Source organism: Marmota marmota, unplaced genomic scaffold (genome assembly GCF_001458135.2).
Source record: "Marmota marmota marmota unplaced genomic scaffold, marMar, whole genome shotgun sequence".
NCBI lineage: Eukaryota > Metazoa > Chordata > Mammalia > Rodentia > Sciuridae > Marmota > Marmota marmota.
Genome location: NW_026000153.1, coordinates 642465 through 661721, shown reverse-complemented (window position 1 = coordinate 661721; position 19257 = coordinate 642465). Strand labels below are relative to the sequence as shown.

Sequence of the window (19257 nt, the reverse complement as noted above, 5' to 3'; positions counted from 1 at the left end):
TTTAAAAAAAAAAAAAAAAAAAAAAGAATGAAGCTGTGTATTTAAACTAGTCCAGTAAAGGTGTATTTGTAATTGTAATTAGGATTAACCTTATCACTCATCAAAAAAGACAACGAACAATAGCATCTACATCCTATGAAACACTATGTAGTAACTGAATAAAATGAGATAGACTAATATTTGCTGATAATGGAAAGATGTCTATGATGTTGTTCACTTAAAAAAACTGTATAAATATATATCCATCATATTTATACAGTTTGCTTATCCATCATGAATCCACTTACATAAAAACCAAAATGATAAACCTACATGTGTATCATGTGTATACAAAATATGTTTGTAAATGCACAGAAAAAGATCTGGAAAGAAACAGTCCCTGGCACACACCAGGAATCCCAGCTACTTGGGAGGCTGAGGCAGGAAGATGACAACTTTGAGGGACCCTGTCTCTAAATAAAAAATAAAAAGGACTGGGGATGTAACTCTATGGTATGGCAAAACAAACAAACAAACAAAAACCCACTGCCAACTCCAACAGGAAAAAGAATGTAATAAGGACTTTTACTTTTTACTCTAGACTTTGCTGTTTAATTTTTACTATGAAATGTACATTAATTTCGTAATTTAAAACATTTCAAAAAACAATCAGAGTCAGTACTAATACCATATAGTGTCTTGATTTCGTGATTTAATTTTTTTTTTTTTTTTTTTGGAACTGGGTATTGAACTGAGGGCCTCATTAGGCAGGTGCTTACCACTGAGCTACAACCCCAACCCGAGATGTTCTCGATTTAACAAGATAACATTTTATTACTTACACTTGAGCAGTTTGTTATTTATAACCAACAAGTGTTGGTAGAAACAACCACAGGAGGCACTGGCAGGCATCCTGATGGAGTGTTCCTGCTGGGTTTGGTCATGGCGCCCTCTTGTGACCACTGAGAGGATGTCAGCCTGGGGTGCTAAGATGAGCAAATGGCCCAGTGAGGAAGGGTGGCGCTGGCATGGGGTAGTGGGGATGGGAGCCAGTCTCTTCAAAGTGGTCTCTGAGGAACTTCTTGAATGTCTTCACAGACTATTAATAGAAGGTGGTATTGGATTAATCAAGCTTTATTTTCTGGAGCAACTGAAATGGCTGGAGTGGCCCAGGCTTGCTGGTCCAGAAAGGCCTGCAAGCATCATTCTTTCTTGAGCCATTTGGCAGTTGCTTTCAAGTATAGCTATGTCTTCATGGGACACTGGATGAGAGTGGATAGGGTAGGGGAGGAGAATAAGTGTGGGATCAGTACTGTGGGAGGGGGCAGAAGGAAAATGGAGAGGGCCCAACTTTACAAGAGGCCAGTGTGTCTTCTCATCCATATGGAAAATGGGAGCTAAACAAAAATGTGACAGGCTCCGAGAGGGAAAGCATCACATACATAGCAAGAGGCAGCCCAAATTAGGAGGGTCAAAGCGCCGAGTACGTGTCATCAAATTCTACCTGGAAAATGACTTTAAACACGTTTTCCTTTCTTCCTTGCTCTTTAAGATGGTGATAAATTGGTTTTAAAAAATCAACAGGTCCAAAGTGGAATCGTTGCAGAGTCTCTACACAACTCTTTCAAAAGGCATTTGTTTATTTGTATGATGCTGAGGGTTGAACCAGGGCCTTGCTCATGCTTGGCAAGCACTCTACCACTGAGCTGCCCCAGACCCTTAACTTAAGCAGGGTTTAATAATATAACCCTGGATTTGATCCCCAGCATCACGTGTGTGTGTGTGTGTGTGTGTGTATGTGTATAACATACATGAATATTTTTTAGCCACTAAAGAATCTCTCCCCAGAATAGGAAAGACAGTAGAATGAATCAGACATAACTTTCCTCCGTATATACACAACTAATGAATCTCCATATCATGTACAACTGCAAAAATGGGATCCCAATTAGACTAAGTTATAATCCACATACATATAATATGTCAAAATACACCCTACTGTCGTGTATATCTAAAAAAAAAAACAAATAAAAAAATTTAAAAGAGAATTTCCCTCCAGGATCCTCCATAAAATGCTTACCTAATAAGGAGGTTGGTTTTGGAGGTCTGGGTGAAGGTGGAGGGCAAGGTCCGGGCACGGCCGCGTGCACTGTGAGGTTCAGGTTGAAGGTTCCATTGAGCACATACGTGTGATTCAAAGTGTGATTGTTGGAAACAAACAAGCCAGTGTTATCCCCAAAGTTCCACTTGTAGTCAATGGCAGATTCATTGAGGAAGTGGCTGGGATCGTGAATCAGGACATCAAACTTGATGGGGAGGTCTCTGAGGAAGGTTTCATCAGATGAATTTCGATCATTCTTCTGGGACATGGTCACAAATACAGGAATCTCATCTACAAAAAACATCACAAAGAAGAAGGATTGCACCAGGCTTTATCTAAAGTGGTGAGGCTTTTAGGTTAAAAATTAGTTAAAAATCTCCTTTTTGTATGTAAGTTTTCTCAAGTTCTTCTGGAAAACATAGATGGGATACAACATAATTAAGCTTGGGTAGGGGCCCAGGTGAATCATAACCTAACCCAGGATACTCAGTGCTCTTTCTTAACCCCCAGTAGAGCTACGTGCCTCATCCTTAGAGCCCACAACACCACGCACCTGTTACCACGTACACATCTTTAACCTGTGCAATGGGCATGTATGCCCGGCCGTGTCTTCTATAGACAGTCACTTCCATGACATGGGTGCCAAGCGTCATGTTGGTTGTGTTTATAGAAACTCTCACGGAGCATCGTCCCAACTTCTGGAAATACTGACCTACAAGGAGATGGACGTTCTTAGTTACCTGCAACATCACACCATCTTTCTAGAAGTTGATTCTGAAAGACCAGTGACTGCCATGGAGGGATTGCCCTGAGGAGGGATGATGGGAAGGGAAGATAGAGCTGCTCCAGGAAGGAAGATGGTTTCTATGTAGCGCTTTCTAGAGCACACCCACAGTGTACACACATCATTGTGGGTTGTTGGTTAAAATGAAAAGAGCTATTTATTGGGATAATACAGTTGGCCCTCAGTTTACAAGTAAATACTGTACATGACTGAAGTGATTTGGCACTTGAAGTACACATTTTTTTTCCCCCACAGAAAATGCATTTAATGTGCTGAATGTTTTCTCTGATATAAGGAGGCTGATTCATAGTGAGGTAGGGAGAGGGAGCATGGGAGGAATAGGAACTCTAGATAGGGCAGAGGGGTTGGAGGGAAGGGAGGAGGCATGGGGTTAGAAATGATAGTGGAATGTGATGATCATTATTATCCAAAGTACCGGTATGAAGACATGAATTGGTGTGAATATACTGTGTATACAACCAGAGATATGAAAAATTGTGCTCTGTATGTATAATAAGAATTGTAATGCATTCTGCTGTCATATGTAAATAAAAAAAATAAAATGCATTTAATGTAACAGTGAGGTGTTCTACCTTAATTTGTTGACAATATGACTAGAGCTATATTGTTAAACAGGATTTTTTTTTAAAAGAGGCACAGGAATCCTCTACTTTCTGATAGTATTTGTATCACTGTCACTATATAAAGATATATGTATACACACACATTTAACCAACACACACGTGTGTGTGTGTGTGTGTGTGTGTGTGTGTACTATATAAAGTAAGTGATGAGAGAAAGATGTAGATAGAAGAGGGAATGGAGGAATAGTTTTACAAGTGGAAAATGTTAATCCCAGCTCTGAGAGATGTGATCAAGCTTAGTTGAGTTGGGAATATCCCTAAACTCTGAGACCTCAGTAGAGGATGGAAATTCACGAGAGTCTTGTTAGAAAAACAGCAATTTCTAGGTTGAAGACTGACTTTTAAGCAAAGACATCTGATCTGGTTAAGTTGAAGGAACTTAATCACAACTAGGCTAAAGAGTGTTAACTTAAACTTCAACTTGGGGGCTGGAGCTATGGCTCAGTGGGTAGAGTGATCGCCTAGCATGCACCAAGGCCCTGGGTTCAATCCCCAGCATCACCAAAAAATCCCACTCCCCACCAAAAAAAACCTTAACTACATGGTGCCAGGAGTGGTAGTGAAGATAAGTGACTCCATGTAAACAGTCAGAACACATCCTTGATGGGTCAAGGAAGTCATGTTTGGTGAGTTGACTGACAGGACCAAGATGGAATTGAAAAAACAGCTTTAAAGCAATTGATGGGCATAATATTTGACATTTTGTACTTTGTTTAATAAGTATGTATTATGATTTTGTTTTTATATATAAATAAGTTCAATGAGGAGAAAGGTACATTCTCTAATTTATGAGGAAAGAAGAAACATTTAGAGATGTGGAAGCTGTTTGGTAGTAGTTTCAAACACTCGCCTGGTAGCTTTTTTTTTTTTTGAATTGTACTGGGGATAGAGCCCAGGATGTTGCACATGCTAACAGCACTCTAACCCCGGTTACATCCCTAGCCCTCTGGTGACATTTTAAATTAAAAATTTAGCAGCCTTGCTAATAATAACCTAAATTTGCTTCTCCTAAAATAATCACTTTTCCACTAATAAAGCAAAGAGAACACCATTTATGGTTTACAAAAAGAGAGGGTAGGCTATGTTAAGGAAGAACAGTAATTAGATGATATTATTTCTACATAATGGAATATTATGCAGCCATTAAAATAATGTAAATAGGAATTTTTAATGATAGTAGCTTGTAATAGCAAGCAAAAACAGGTATACATTCTAATCTTAAGACAGAGGGCTGGAGATGTGGCTCAGTGCCCCTGGATTTAATCCTTGGTATAAAAAAAATACATATTCATATTTCCAGGCCCTATGATACATGGCTATTATCCCAGGAGGCTGAGGCAGAAAGATTATAAGTTTGAGGCGAGTCTTTGCAATTTAGCAAAACCCTGTCTCAAAATAAAATCCAAAGGGCTAGGATGTAGCTTAAGACATGCCTCGCATGTGCAAGACACTAGGTTCAATTCCAGGTACAACAAACAGAAAGGAAATATTAGTAGTGAAAACACCATCATGTTCAATGGATGAAGTGTATTTTTTGTTTGTTTTTCTTCATTTCCCAAATTCCCCTCAAAGAGCATACATTTAATTCTTAAAAATTCATTTGAGGACATTAAAGAATAAATGCCCATCCATGTGCCATCTGAATGAATAAATATTAATAGGTTTTTTTCATATTACTGTTTTAGCCTAAATAATTGAGTGATTTTGTTTTGGAAAAAAAAAATGAGAGAGAGAGAGAGAGAGAGAGAGAGAGAGAGAGAGAGAGAGAGAGAGAGAGATGAGTTTCTGTTTCTTCTTTTCATTATCTTTTGATTGCTNTTTTGGTACTGGGGACTTATATCTGGGGACTTGGGTGGTGGCTACCACTGAGCTACATCTCCAGTTGGCCTTTTTTTTTTTTTTTTTTTCATTTTTACTTTGAGATAAAGTCTCACTAAACTGCTGAGGCTGGCCTCAAAATGATCATCCTTCTGCCTCAGTCTCCCAAGTCACTGGGATTACAGGTGTGCACCCCACAGCTGGTGTGAAGCTTAAAAATTCTTTAAAAAGACAAAGAAGAGGCTAAAAGAGTTTGTAAAAATCTAACCCTGTGTGTGAAAGATGTAGACAAAATTCCATTTCTTCCATCCATGGTGGTGAGGGAAAGGCTTCCCGTCAGGGAACACATTGTGCTGGCTTTGGCCAGGGCCATTCCCCCAGTCACTGTCCTCTGACCAGGACGTCCAGTTGTAAACATACGGGTCAAGAGACAAGCCAGAATCTAAACAGAGAAAGAAACAAGACATGATTATCATGCTCAACTCTGAATTAAATATTTTATTAACTCCCCACCCCCAGTCCCACCCCATATTGAGTTTTGAACCCAGGGGCACTCTACCACTGAGCTACATCCCAGCCCTTTTTATTTTTGTTTTGCAACAATAAATTAATCTCTATATCTATACCTATGCAGATATAAATATAAACTTACAGAGAGAAGCAAATATAGCAAAAATTTTAGATTGTTGACCATAGGTGGAAGGTATCCGGGTGCTTTCAATTTTTCTGTGTGTATGGAATTTTCCATTTTAAACAAGTAATGGTCAATATCTTTTCATCTAGAACAGTCCCCTTACCCTCTTTTATTTATTTATTTATTGTCACTGATATTTTTGAAAAATCTTTTTTTTTTTTCCTCCCCAGTTCTGGGGATGATACTCAGGGCCTCACAATGCTAGGCTGCTAGGCAAGCTCTCTACCCCTGAGCGACATCCCCAATCCTTGAAAAGCCTATTTATTTATTTGGGTACTGGGGGTTGAACTCAGGGGCACTCTGCCACCGAGCCACATCCCCAGTCCTATTTTGTATTTTATTTAGATACAGGGTCTCACTGAGTTGCTTAGGGCCTCACTTTTGCCGAGGCTGGCTTTGAACTCGCGATCCCCCTGCCTCAGTATCTGGAGCCACTGAGATTACATGTGTGTGCCACTGTGCCTGACCCTTTTTCTTTATGAATCTATAAGTTGTTATTGCTTTTTATATTTAAATTATCCCAAACATGGCCAATGGAAGCTCCTTGAGCTAGCTCCTGTGTCTTTTTGACATAACCTGGGTAGTCTGTGAGCTCTTTCTTATTTTCTGGCACAACAGATGTCTCAGGATGGCCTAGTACTTTCTTACCTTACACCTGGAATCGGTCACTTCTGCAAAGATTCCTAGTTTTTCTTTTCTTTCTTTCTTTTTTTTTTTTTTAGTGATGATAGATACTTATAAACATTTTCATAAGAATTATTTCCCATAAAAATGCTCACAGGACTAGATTGTCATAAGAATCAGCTTTTTTTAAAAAAGAAGAAACAGAAAAAAAAGACCATATTACTTAACACGTGTTAAATATTAAGCCCTTTCCATACAGAATTCAATATTTTCCCCAGAGGAGAAGGTAAAAAAATAATAAGGCATGAACTCATCAACAGTTTAGTAAAAATTCTAAATAATAAAATCAGATTATAAAGACATTGAATAGCTTTAGCACTGATTGAAGAATAAGCTTCAGTAAATTAGCTGTTCTTTTCTTTTTTAAGAATGTACAGTTTTAGGGCTGGGGTTGTGGCTTATCGTTAGAGTGCTCACGTGCAAGGCCCTGGGTTCAATCTTCAGCACCACATAAGAATAAAATAATAATAATAATAATAATAATAATAATAATAATAATAAAGAATGTACAGCTTTGAAAAGATAATTTCCCTTGATGGAGCCACATCCACAGCCCTATTTTGTATTTTATTTAGAGACAGGGTCTCACTGAGTTGCTTAGTGACTCACCATTGCTGTGGCTGGCTTTGAAACCTCGATCTTCCTGTCTCAGCCTCTGAGCTGCTGGGATTAAAGGTGTGTGCTACCATGCCGGGCTAAAGAGCTTATCTCTTTAAGAGCCCCAAATACACATTTGAGCATTTGTGCAAGCCACACAGCATTTGCTTGAGAAATACTGTTCAGCAGAAATTAAACTCATCAGCAAACATCTGTCAAATTGGCAATTTTGATCACCAAAAAAAGTTCCAAGTAATAAAATCATAATCTGAGATCAATGAGGTTGTCCATTCAACTGGACACTAAGAAAAAGCTGGGTGGGACAGTGTAGTTTTTAAAGAGGGATCCAATCAGCACAGCCACCAGTGGGCTGAAGTAGGTTTGGCTGCTGTTGATTTGATGAAGGGACCTGGTAGGACCACACTCTCCCTCGCTGTCGTCCAGCACAAGGAGGAGGGTGGCAAGGACAGCAGCAGCATCTTGCCCTTTCAGAAGTACCTGTGAGCATTAAGGGGTAGAGACGGGTCTCCTGTAGTTCAGGAGAACTACTGCATTCTCACCATTTCTGCAGTTCTTCTCGTAGACTATGTTGCCGTTGGCATCTTCCTTTTGGCATCTGGGGAATACCAGGTTCACTGCAAAGGTTATGTTTGAGCCCACCAGTGCCGGTGAGTCACTGGTCAGGACCGCCTGCACACGGCCTCCTAGAGCAATAAGAAATGGAGCTCACTGATCTTTTACCTTTCACCCATTAATAAACATTTAAAGTAAAGTTTAATCAATTGATAAGGTCCAGAAAGAGGATCCATATGTCTCTTTGGACTTTTTTGTTTTTGAGATGGGGTCTTGCTATGTTGCCCAGGCTAGCCTCAGACTTGCAATCCTTCTGCCTCAGCCTCCAGAATAGCTGGGATTACAGGCACACTTCACCTGGCTCCATATGTCTCTTTATGCTATATTAAATTTATTTTCTGAATGCCTTACTTTAGCTTTCAGAATACAACATTCTAGAAGATAAACAGAAATCTGACTCGTGAAAGAATTTTCTAACCACTGAAAAAATATTTACTTATGATGATTAAAAAAATCTGCTCAATGGGATGGAGGAGACAAATGTTAAAAGTTCACATATTTTTTCATCTCAATACCCAAGGACTGAAGGACTCATTATTTATCTAAGTAGAAAGATATTCGCTTTGTGATGAACCACACTTTTCTGAAGGTGACCATTCCCACGTTGGTTAGAAAGGTTTGAGACTAAACCTGCTGACTTTCCAAAATATTTCAAGCATTATAAATTTGGAAAATTCTAAGATTATAAAGTGGTCTAGAAAGTGAAACAGTCGGGATAAAGGAGAGATCATCAAATCCAGATGCCATGCATTTGGAAGTGACAGCGAAAACCTGAACTCTGTAACCTCCAAGACTTGCTAAAGTCAGAAATTCCAGTTGTGAGGGTTCAATTGGGCTTACCTTTCCAGGAATTTTTCCACCTTGCATCTCCCCTCTTCCACACGGGATACAGCTTTTCGTTCCAGTCATTTTCATCGGAAGACCAGCCATTTAATTGGTTGTGTTTCCTCATATAACCAGGATACCTTTCATTGCCCAGCACATCATGAAATCCTGTGTTGGTATTTGAAAAACAAATTACTTTGTCTATTCCATCCCTCATTTAGTCCTTATGCAACAATCGTTAAAGAAGATTTCATTTCATACCTTTGGAAAGCACATCCATAATACAGCCAGCATGCCAAGTAAACAGAGGGTGCTTTTTAAAAAATGAGTTTACTGGAAATAACTTGCATACAGCATTTGGAACCGATCTCTTTTATGTACTTTAAATGAACCAAAAAAATGTTTTGAAAGCCAGTATTTCTTCGACATCTCTTGGCTTCTTATATCTTCCGAACACTTGGATTTGGTACAATATCCTTAGGAAAACTCGGATGCCAGTGTTCTTCAGACAGTTTTTGCATCTTTTTCCCAGTCTGAACTATGCTGTTGGCTAAGGAAAGTTAGGCTCAAGAATGCCTCCAGGGGGCTGGGGATGTGGCTCAAGCGGTAGCATGCTCGCCTGGCATGCGTGCGGCCCGGGTTCGATCCTCAGCACCACATACAAAGATGTTGTGTCCGCCAATAACTAAAAAATAAATATTAAAATTCTTTAAAAAAAAAAAAAAAAAAAGAATGCCTCCAGGATTCCAAGAGACACATACCAGGGCTGGAGATCCCACCGTGAAAGAAATTTTTTACAGCCCAGAATATAATCTGGCTTGGTGAATGTTCCCTATGCACTTGTAGAGTTATATTTGGGGCTGGGGTTAGAGCTCAGTGGCAGGGTGCTTTCCTAGCAGGTGCAAGACCTTGCGTTTGAGTCCCCACACCACCACACACACACACACAAAAAAAAGTAACTATGTTAAGCTAATTGATGATGTTTTTGTCTACTTTTTATTTCAATTACTGAGAGAGGAATCTTGAAATCTTTAGAATTGTGCATTGTCAAAAATTTGCTTATTTCTGTCAGTTTTTGCTACATGTTTTTGGAAGCTCTGTTTTTAGGTATATAGGCATTTAGATGTGTTAAGTCTTCTTGATGAGTTGATCTTTTTCTTATTAGAAATTGATCCTCTGCCCCTGGTAATACTCTTTGTTCTGAAAAATACTTTGATATTAATGCTTAGTGTTTAACTGGTATATATTTTTCTATTTTTTTAAAAAATTTTTAACCTAGGTGCATTTTTATGTTTGAAATGGGTTTCTTGGAGACACCATAGAGTTGGCTCTGTTATTGCAAATCTAGTCTGGAAAAAATCTCCACCTTGTACTTGAAGTGTTTAGATAATTTATATTTAATTTAATTATAAATACTGTGCAATTTAAGTCTTCTGGTGGTCCCATCTGTTCTTCTTTCCTGTCTTTCTTCTCTAGCTGTACTTTTTAGGATTTTATTTGTATTCCATTCTGTCTTTACTACTGGCTTATTAACTGTATCTCTTTGTCTTATTTTGTTTTGAATGATTGCTCTAGAGTTTATAATATTATAATTCCTTTAAAATTCTTTCTGATCTTCATTGTTGATGTCTTCCTTGCCTGACAACTCTGGTCATGTGGTCTCCACTTTCTTTGAAGATTGTAGCAGGTTGGTTGATTGGCTACCAGCAGCCGTTTCCTGCTCACACTCCAGTTTTTCCCTCCCCGACAGAGGCTCTGCTACAACATATCAAAATTTCAGACACTTTCCCAGCGTTTCTTACAGTTTGGGAAGAAGCAGACGATTAAATCCTAGGCAATGAAAGCGGAGAGGAAATCTGTTGAGAGCTTCTAGGACAAGGTTTCCTCTTTTATAAAAAGAGACACGAAAGAATGAACTCCCTATTTTTCCTTTCAGAATTATAATATTTCGTTCATGGCCAAATGTCAATTACCTGAAATCTTTAGTCAACCACTAATCATATGCTTTTAAAAATCATTGTCTCATCAATTAATCTAGTGCTGGCTTGACCTGGCCACAAACTCTTAAAGGCCCAAAACTCTGTTTTTTTAAGCTCTGGAAAAGGTCTATCACATGGTATGGTATTTAGTGGGTGCTCAGAGAAACCATATTGAATGTTTGCTACTGACCTCCTTTATCTTTTCCTTTTTTTGATGATGCTGGGGATTGAACCCAGGAGTGCTCTAGTGCTCTACTACTGAATTACATCCCCAATTCTTTTTATTTTTCCTTTAGAGACAGGGCTCACTAAGTTGCTGAGGCTGGCCTCAAGCTTCTGATCCTCCTGCCTCAGCCTCCTGAGTCACTGGGATTACAGGCATGTGTCACTGAGCCTGGCTCTTTTGTATCCAGCAGGAGAAAGAGTTTTTTTTTTTTTTTTCTCCCCAGGAAGAGACATTTTGTTGTCCCCTCTTAACAGGGAGTCAGGTGGAATGGGAGAGAACATTGATCTAGGTGTCATAGAGCCTAGGTTCTAGCCTCGGTTCTGCTACTAAACTGGCTGTCTGACCTCAGGTCATATGTTTTTTCTGGACCTTCAAATTAGACAAAACCCAAATGCTATGTGATTCTGTCATTATTCTTATTTGGAAACAGATGCTGAGTGAGGACAGGAAATTCATGTTTATCAATAAATGTTTGTAATAGGAAATGCACTTTTAATTGAGTCACAGAGAATGAACTCCTTCCCTTTGCGGATGAATAAAGCCAGGCCTAGAGACTGATATGATTCACCTAGGGCCATCTTTAATGTAGTGGAAATGAAGATTCACATCTTTTCATCCTCACGACTAGTTCTTTCTATTTCAAAGAGCCTTCTTCTTCCTCAGATCCTGAGAGAATTTCCAGAAATATAATCAAAACACAGATTTCTCCTCTGATTTTAAATGTTAGAAGTCAAGGAAAAATATAAACTTAAAAGGAGCGTGTCAAGGGATAGACACATAGGTCAGTGGAAATGAAGTAGGGGGCCCAGAAATAGACCCACACAAGTATGGCCTACTGATTTTTGACAAAGATTTAGAAATTATCCAGTGGAGAAAAGATGGACTTTCAACAAAAGGTGCTGGGAAAAAAAGTAATAAGCATAGACAAAAACCTTCAGGATTCAGGGCTAGACCAGAATTTAGACTTGATACCAAAGCTATAAACCATAAAAGGAAATACTGATGTATTGGGCCTTATTAAAACAAAAAAAAAATTTTGCTCTGTCAAAGTCTATGTAAGGGGATGAAAAGTAGAGCTACCCACTAGGAGAAATTTTTTGCATATCACATTTCCAACAAAGGAGTAGTATTCTCATATATAAAAAATTCTCAAAATTTAACCTGAAAAAACAACCCATTCAATTAGAAAATGACTAAAAAACATGAACAGATATATCAACAAAGAGAATATACAGACGACAAATAATCACATGGCAAGATACCCAACTTCATTAGCCAATAGGGAAATGCCTGATAAAACTACAATGAAAAACCCCCATAGATCTATCAGTTTAACCCAAATAAAGAGTAATGCAGCAGAGGAAGTAGGGACAGTCAGTTATTGCTAGTGGCAATATAAAATGGTAGAGCAAGACTGTTGATTTCTTGTAGAACAGCACACAACTGCTGTACAACCAATCAATTGACTCTTTGATGTGCGTCCTAGGGAAATGAACTTACGTTCATATCAAAGTCTGAAGATTCACAGCAGCTTTACTCAGAGTAACCCCAAGAGCAATAACCCAAATGTCCTTCAGTGGGTGAATGATTCAACAAGCTCTGGTTCATACAGACCATGGGATACTACTCAGCAGTAAAAAGGAACAAACTTTTTTTGGGGGAGTGGGGGGTACCAGGGATTGAACCCAGGGGCGCTTAACCACTGAGCCACATCCCTAACCCTTTTAATTTTTTATTTAGAGACAGGGTCTTGCTAAGTTGCTTAGGGCCTTGCTAAATTGCTGAGGCTGGCTTTGAACATGCAATCCTCCTACTCAGCCTCTGGAGCTGAGATTATAGGCATAGGCCACAGTGTTCGGCTAGGAACAAACTATAGATGCAGCAACTTCAATAAATTTCCAGGGAACTATGTTGAGTCAAAGAAGAGCCAGTGCCAAATGGTCACCTACTGTATAATTCCATTTGCGTGCATTCCAGAAATTACAAAATTATAAAAATGGAGAATGGATTTGTGATTGCTAGGGTCTGGGAAGTGGTGGAGGGGGAGTGGATTTGGCTATAAAAGGGCATGAGGATGCTTGTGGTGATGACTGGTTCTGTATTTTGACTATCTTAATGTCAATATCTTGGTTACGATACCAGGATTTGCCTTATCTCACTACTGGAGCAAAGTGGGTGAAGGGTGCATCGAGATCTATTATTTCTTACAATTTCATATGAATGTATAATTACTTCAAAAGGAAAGGTCAGATTTGAAAATAAGATAAATGAACGGTATGCAGGTTCTAAAAGGAAGCAACAAGTGTGTGTGAATGTGGGGGGAGGAGACACAGGCAGAAGGTAGGACTGAGTGGCCCACTGCTGGGTGGGCTTCCCCCTCTATACTCACCACTCCCTATTCTGCCTTCCAGCAGAGAGCAGGTGTCTGGGGCTGCTTTTTACCTACTCTGTCATCAACTTTTTTGCATTTTGTAAAAAGCAGATTGCAAAGAAAGATTTGTGATTGCCCAGACTATGGTTCAAAGTCCCTTGGTGTTTGACACACTGCTAAATGCTATCTACCCTTATTTATCTGGGCCAGAATATTTAGTCTAGGGCAAGAGGAACCCAGGAATGTCTGGGCTTTGTAACACTGCCTAATAGGTTGGGACTCTTCTCAAACTGACAGCCCAGATTCATCCTCTGGTTAATCTGTTTTATTAAGCACACCTGGAATCGGGGGCAGGGGCTCCCATGGACCTGTCTGTGTGCCCATATCTCAATCTCTCAGGAATGCAGATTCCTGGGGAGTCTGTCCTCAGAGGTCTGCTGGAGCGGGGTGCAGATCTGTCAGAGAAGAAGAATTTCCACCATGTATGTCTCCTAGCCAAGCACCTTTTGTTAGTTGATCTCACAAGAACTTATCACCAGTTTGGTAAAAGGAAATGAAAACTCAATGAAGCTAAGTCACTCGGGGACCAGCCGGGCTGGCAGGGGACCCAAGTGGGTCCTCCAAGCCCTGGCAGGAAGGACAGCGTTTTAGATGACCGTTTTCTTTCCTCTTCCATCTACCAGCTGTGGGCCTTGCCACTCCACTGGGCACACTCCACTTGAATTCCTTGCCCTCTCTGTGGTTTCTCTCCTCCTCTGGGAAGAGGGACAATCACAGCCTCAGTCTCCCCGAGCTCTTCTAAGGAGCCAAACACCGACACCAACTGGGCAGGTCGCCTGGCCCCAGCTGGCTGAGGTCCTTGTGTTTGGACTCACTGGTCCAAAGTGCTGGAGGCGGTTGTGGGCATTACCTGAGTGACATAAACCAGACGGCCTGCATAGTGACTACACACTTGGGCACCAGTCAGGTGTGGCTTCCAGGATGCTCAAACTCACCCCCACTTTCGCTGACCCCTCATGGAGTTGTCTGGAGGAACCGGGACCCCTAGAAGGTCACTGCTCTATTGGAGCAAGGTGGGGTGGACCTTCTGGGAGAGGCGTGGTTCACTTTCACTCTTAACTCGCTTGCTCTTCCTGGAGGAACAGGGTCACCTGTGCACTAAACAAGTGGGCACACTCCACCTCAGTGGTTCCCACCCCTGGCTGCGCATCCGGAGGGCCACAGCACTTTTTAAGTGAGGATAGGCTGAGCCCACTCCCAAACATGCCGATTTCATTGATTGGCATCAACATTGTTATAAGTGCCCAGTCTTGCTGGCTCAGTGGGGCACACCTGTCATCCCAGTTACTAGGGAGGTTGAGGCAGGAGAACCTCAAGTTTGAGGCCAGTCACTGCAACTTAGCAAGACTGTCTCAAAATAAAAATAAAAAGGACTGGGGATATAGCTCAATGGTAAAGGGGTCCTGGGTTCAATCCCCAGTACCACACGCACAGAAGTGCACACACACTGCCCCATCTCTAAAGCATAACCAGGGTAGAGAAGCAGGTGTCAGCCCTTCTCTCAGTAACCTCAGAGAAAGGGCAGCAAGCTTCTACAGGTCTGCAGAGAAAGCTCAGCCAAGTTTCTGGATAGGGTGTGAGAGAGCTTGTCTCCAGATTTGAGCCCCCATTTCATCTGAGGTTTGTCTCCATGCTGTTGAAAGGAAGCCAGACAAAGTTTTGTTGGTAGAGTTACTTTATTCTAGGGACAGGGACCATCCTCCCTCTTTCAACCCCTGTCTGGCAACAGCAGAGGAGGAATTGGCAATGAAAAAAGAGCTCCATAGGGCTGCATGATTTCTATTTTCCATGAGCCTGAAACAAGGCTGCGGTTGGAGGATGCAGGAGTTTCTCAACATTCCCAGTGGTTTGCAGGAGAAATGAATGAGTCCGAATCCGTGAATGCTTCCTGGGGAGTTTCAGTCCAGGTCAGCTCAGAGGATATTATTATCCATCACCTAGCCAACAGTCACAGGAGGGGTTAAACATAAAAATAGAATTACTCACGTTTGGCTGCATCAAGTGGCAGTCTAGAAGCCAGAAACAGAAATCCTAGGACACAGTAGAGACATTCCATGTTGAATTGCCCTGGCAATCAGGATATAACTTTCAACTCCTCTGGTCCCATCCACGGAGAGCACTAGTGTTCTGGGCTCAGCCGTGCCCCACTCTTTATTAAACGAAATACAGGGCCTCGGGGCAGATCATGTGATGGTATTAAGCAGCATGGCCTGATCTGTTTTCTTGAATTCAACCTCTTACAGCTCATGTGCTTGTGACTCACTCACCCCAGGCATCTATTTATTCACTATTTGGATGTGCCTGATTTGGATTTTGTAATTTCATATTTACTAGTTTTAGAGGAACTTCCTATCCTATGACCCCATTTTAATATTCTTCTCCAAATAAAATTTCAGTTCTCCATCCTCATTGATGATGAACTTGCTGTGGTTCCTTCAGTCACTCAGCTCATGTGCAGAGGATAGATCTTTTTTCTGTACTTTAGGATGATCAGCTCCCAACACTAGCAGATGCTTCTGTATTCCCTTCCCTGAAGAGGAGACAGATGGGGAGGGTCTCTCCAGTCATTTGAGATAGTGTTATACATATATAGCTAATAATGTAGATGTTGTGCCAGAATGTGCTGGAAACAGTTGCACAGGTTTCCAGTAGTTGAGAAATTTACTCAGAAGCACATTTGGAATATCAGTGCAATTCTTTATAATTTTCAAAACAACCTGCATAATCTTAGGTGACTGTTCTTAAAGCATGTACATGCATGTTGTATCTTTCAGGATCAATTGCATAAAACACACTGCATATTTATTTCATTTTATGGCAAGCAGGCATTGATGTAAAAACAAGCTTGCCTGAAATATAAATTTTGTACAAAGATGACATGAACTCTATTGCATGTGATCTTTCTCCAAGGCACATCCATGTGACCATTTTCAGGGCATTAGAAGTCCTTGTTGGGAGTAAGGGAAAAATGTGGAGTACTGGTTTATGTTTGGTTGTATTACAGGGGAATAGAAAGAGTCTGTGAAACTGAAATCTGTAGAGCAGAGACAGCCAATTTCCTACACCTAGGCCATATGCAGCTGCCTAGAGCTCCTTTTATAGCCTTTGAAGCAAATATCAAGGGAAAGATAGGCACATGAGCCCATAATCCATGATTGAGACAACTGTTTTCAAATACAGATGAATAAGTGAATCATGGGAATATTTATTGGTTTTATGTCATGTAAAGTAAATAATTTACATAGTTCTATTTGCTGTTCACAAAACGTGTAACTTTTTTTTTTGCTACCAGGAATTGAACACAAGGGTGCATTCACGCTGCCACATCCCCAGCCCTTTTTATTTTTTATTCTGAGACAGGGTCTCACTGAGGCTGGATTTGAACCTTTGATCCTCTTGCCTCAGCTTCCTGAGCTACTGGGCTTACAGGTGTGCACCACCACACCTAATATGTATAACTTATACAGTTCAAAAAAAAAGCTTTTCAATTTAGGAAAAACTTCCTACTATTATTAAATATTATTGCTCTTTGTTGCTGACACAGTCCTGGCTTGTATTTTTGGCTAGATTAGCATCCTCTGTCTCTAAATAAATTGGAAATGTTAAACTCTTCCATAAGAAAACCTTAGTTTTGTTTAGGGAGTCACAATGACTAAATTTTCTTTTATGTTTTCTTGCCTTCTCTGCTCCATCAAGGAGAGACAGTGACACAGGGCAAGAGTCAAAGGTTGGTGCTAGACAGAGGTGAACAAGAAACTGGAAGCTCACTTGTCCTTTCTCTCTCTCTCTCTCTCTCTCTCTCTCTCTCTCTCTCTCTCTCTCTCTCCAGAAGTTCTTAATTACAAANTTTCTCTCTCTCTCTCTCTCTCTCTCTCTCTCTCTCTCTCTCTCTCTCTCTCCAGAAGTTCTTAATTACAAAGAACTACAAATTGTATAATTTATCCCTTAATGACCAGAGTTTGACAATATATAAAGTAATTGGAGACAGGGCTCTTTGAGATAAAGAGTATCTACACTTTGTTTTATTTTTGAAAAATAAAAATCATACTGTGAAAGAAATTGAAATAATTGATTGAAAAAAGGGAAACATCTCAATTGTTTGGTATTACAGACACAATTACTCTATTTAGAAATGACACACCTGTAATGCCAACAGTTTGAGAGCCTGGGGCAGGAGGATTGCAAGTTCTAGGCCAGCCTCAGCAATTTAGTGAGGTTCTAAACAACTCAGAGAGACCCTGTCTCAAAATAAATAATAGAAAGGGCTGAAGATGTGGCTCAACGCTTTAAGCACCCCTCAGTTCAATGCCTGATATAAAAATAAAATAAAATAAAATAAAATAAAGGAAGGAAGGAGGGAAGGAAATAAAAAAGAAATGACACCAAGTAAGGCAAACAATAGCCAACTTTTGGTAAGTGTTACTATTTGCCTCTAAGCATCTTTATTTCTGACACACTTCCTGGTGGCCACAGCCCCAACTTGAGGAATACCTAGGATGTGATGACAGCCAGCAGCCACTCAAAGGAACAAGCAGTGGCAGGCATCAACCACACACAAGAATCACCCAGGTTGGTATTAACATTGTTAGTTTTAGAAATTGCTCAGTTCAAACTGGTGTTTTTAAGTGTAATCATAAAAATTAGTTAAGGTCCCTTCCCTGCCATCTCTTGTAAAAAGCTGTTGTATTAGTTCCTTGTTGCTGCTATAACGAACTGCCAGAAACTCAAAGGCTTATGACAATACAAATTGATTATTGTTCTCAAAGTCAGAGGTCTGCCATGGGACTACTGTGCTAAAATTGAAGTGTCAGGAGAGTGGCACTAGTGATGAATCTGCTTCCTTGACTTTTCCAGCTTCTAGAAGCTTCTCACATATCCTATTTTCTTGGGAGCAATAACTAGTTGGGTCTTCCTCATATCTCATTCTCTGACATGGGTTCTCCCATATCTTTCTTTTTATTTTGAGACAGGGTCTCTTGTTCACCTCTGTCCAGCATCAACTTTTGACTCTTGTCCTATGTTTCGGGACCACTGGGCCCAGTTAGGTCATTCTATCTGCAAGCTTTACCCCAATCCTGCCATAAAACATAGTCACAGTTTGGGGGGTTAGGAAGTGGATTTTGGGGAGGCTATTATTCTGCCTAGCACAGTCATATAGCAGGTGACTTGGCAGAGAGTTTTATTCTTGAAGAAATGTGGGTAATGGGAACAAAAATGGAAAGTACCTCCCAAAGATTACAGATTACAGACCTGTTGAAACAAAACCTTTGATATTTGGCAGAGTGGAAAGGCAAGAATAAACTAAAGATAAAGGAATTAGTTCGGGGAGAGAGGGTGGGGGAGGGAACGAGCCAGCCCATGTGACTGCCTTGCCAAGTGCAGGCTTTTCAACGCATCATAATCAGAGTCACGGTTTTCAGATTTAAGCATTAGCAAATGACTCAGAGACTTCTGCTCTGTGTCTAGTTCTTCCATCTCTCCTGTCTGGGTATTCTCTGCACGAATGAGTAATTAAAGTTCCTTCTTTCCAAGGTTTGCTAAATTTTGCAATTACTCTCCCATCAAAATCTTTTCCCCTTACTTTTCAGGAAATGAGAAGAAAATGGATCTCAAAGGTAAATGTGTCCCTTTCGCTTGCCTCTACAATCAAAGTGGAAATAACTGCTGTCGTTTTAGCTGATTTTCTGCCTGAAGGAATTAGACACCAGATGTGAGAAAAGACATTTTTCTTCTTGGATGCTGGCTGCAAACATTTTTTTGACATGACTCTTCTTGTGGAGTTCCTGGCCCCACTTAAAATTAGAAAAAGCAGTGGTTGTAGAAAAAAAGTGTGGATTACCACACTATTTACGTACTAGTTTT

General features: G+C 40.3%; 1 protein-coding gene across 1 annotated transcript in view; it reads right to left on the bottom strand.

Annotated features, from left to right (window-relative positions):
- The window catches only part of Gpnmb (glycoprotein nmb), a 29658-nt gene extending 14057 nt beyond the window's left edge, over window positions 1-15601 (bottom strand). The window contains exons 1-6 of the mRNA XM_015490120.2: window positions 15382-15601; window positions 8775-8927; window positions 7862-8005; window positions 5595-5768; window positions 2634-2792; window positions 2060-2371 (exon numbers count right to left, since the gene is read on the bottom strand). Coding sequence (XP_015345606.1) covers window positions 2060-2371; window positions 2634-2792; window positions 5595-5768; window positions 7862-8005; window positions 8775-8927; window positions 15382-15451 — 1012 coding nt within the window. The 5' untranslated portion in view covers window positions 15452-15601. The remainder of the gene's footprint in view (window positions 1-2059; window positions 2372-2633; window positions 2793-5594; window positions 5769-7861; window positions 8006-8774; window positions 8928-15381) is intronic.
- Window positions 15602-19257: the final 3656 nt, after the last annotated feature.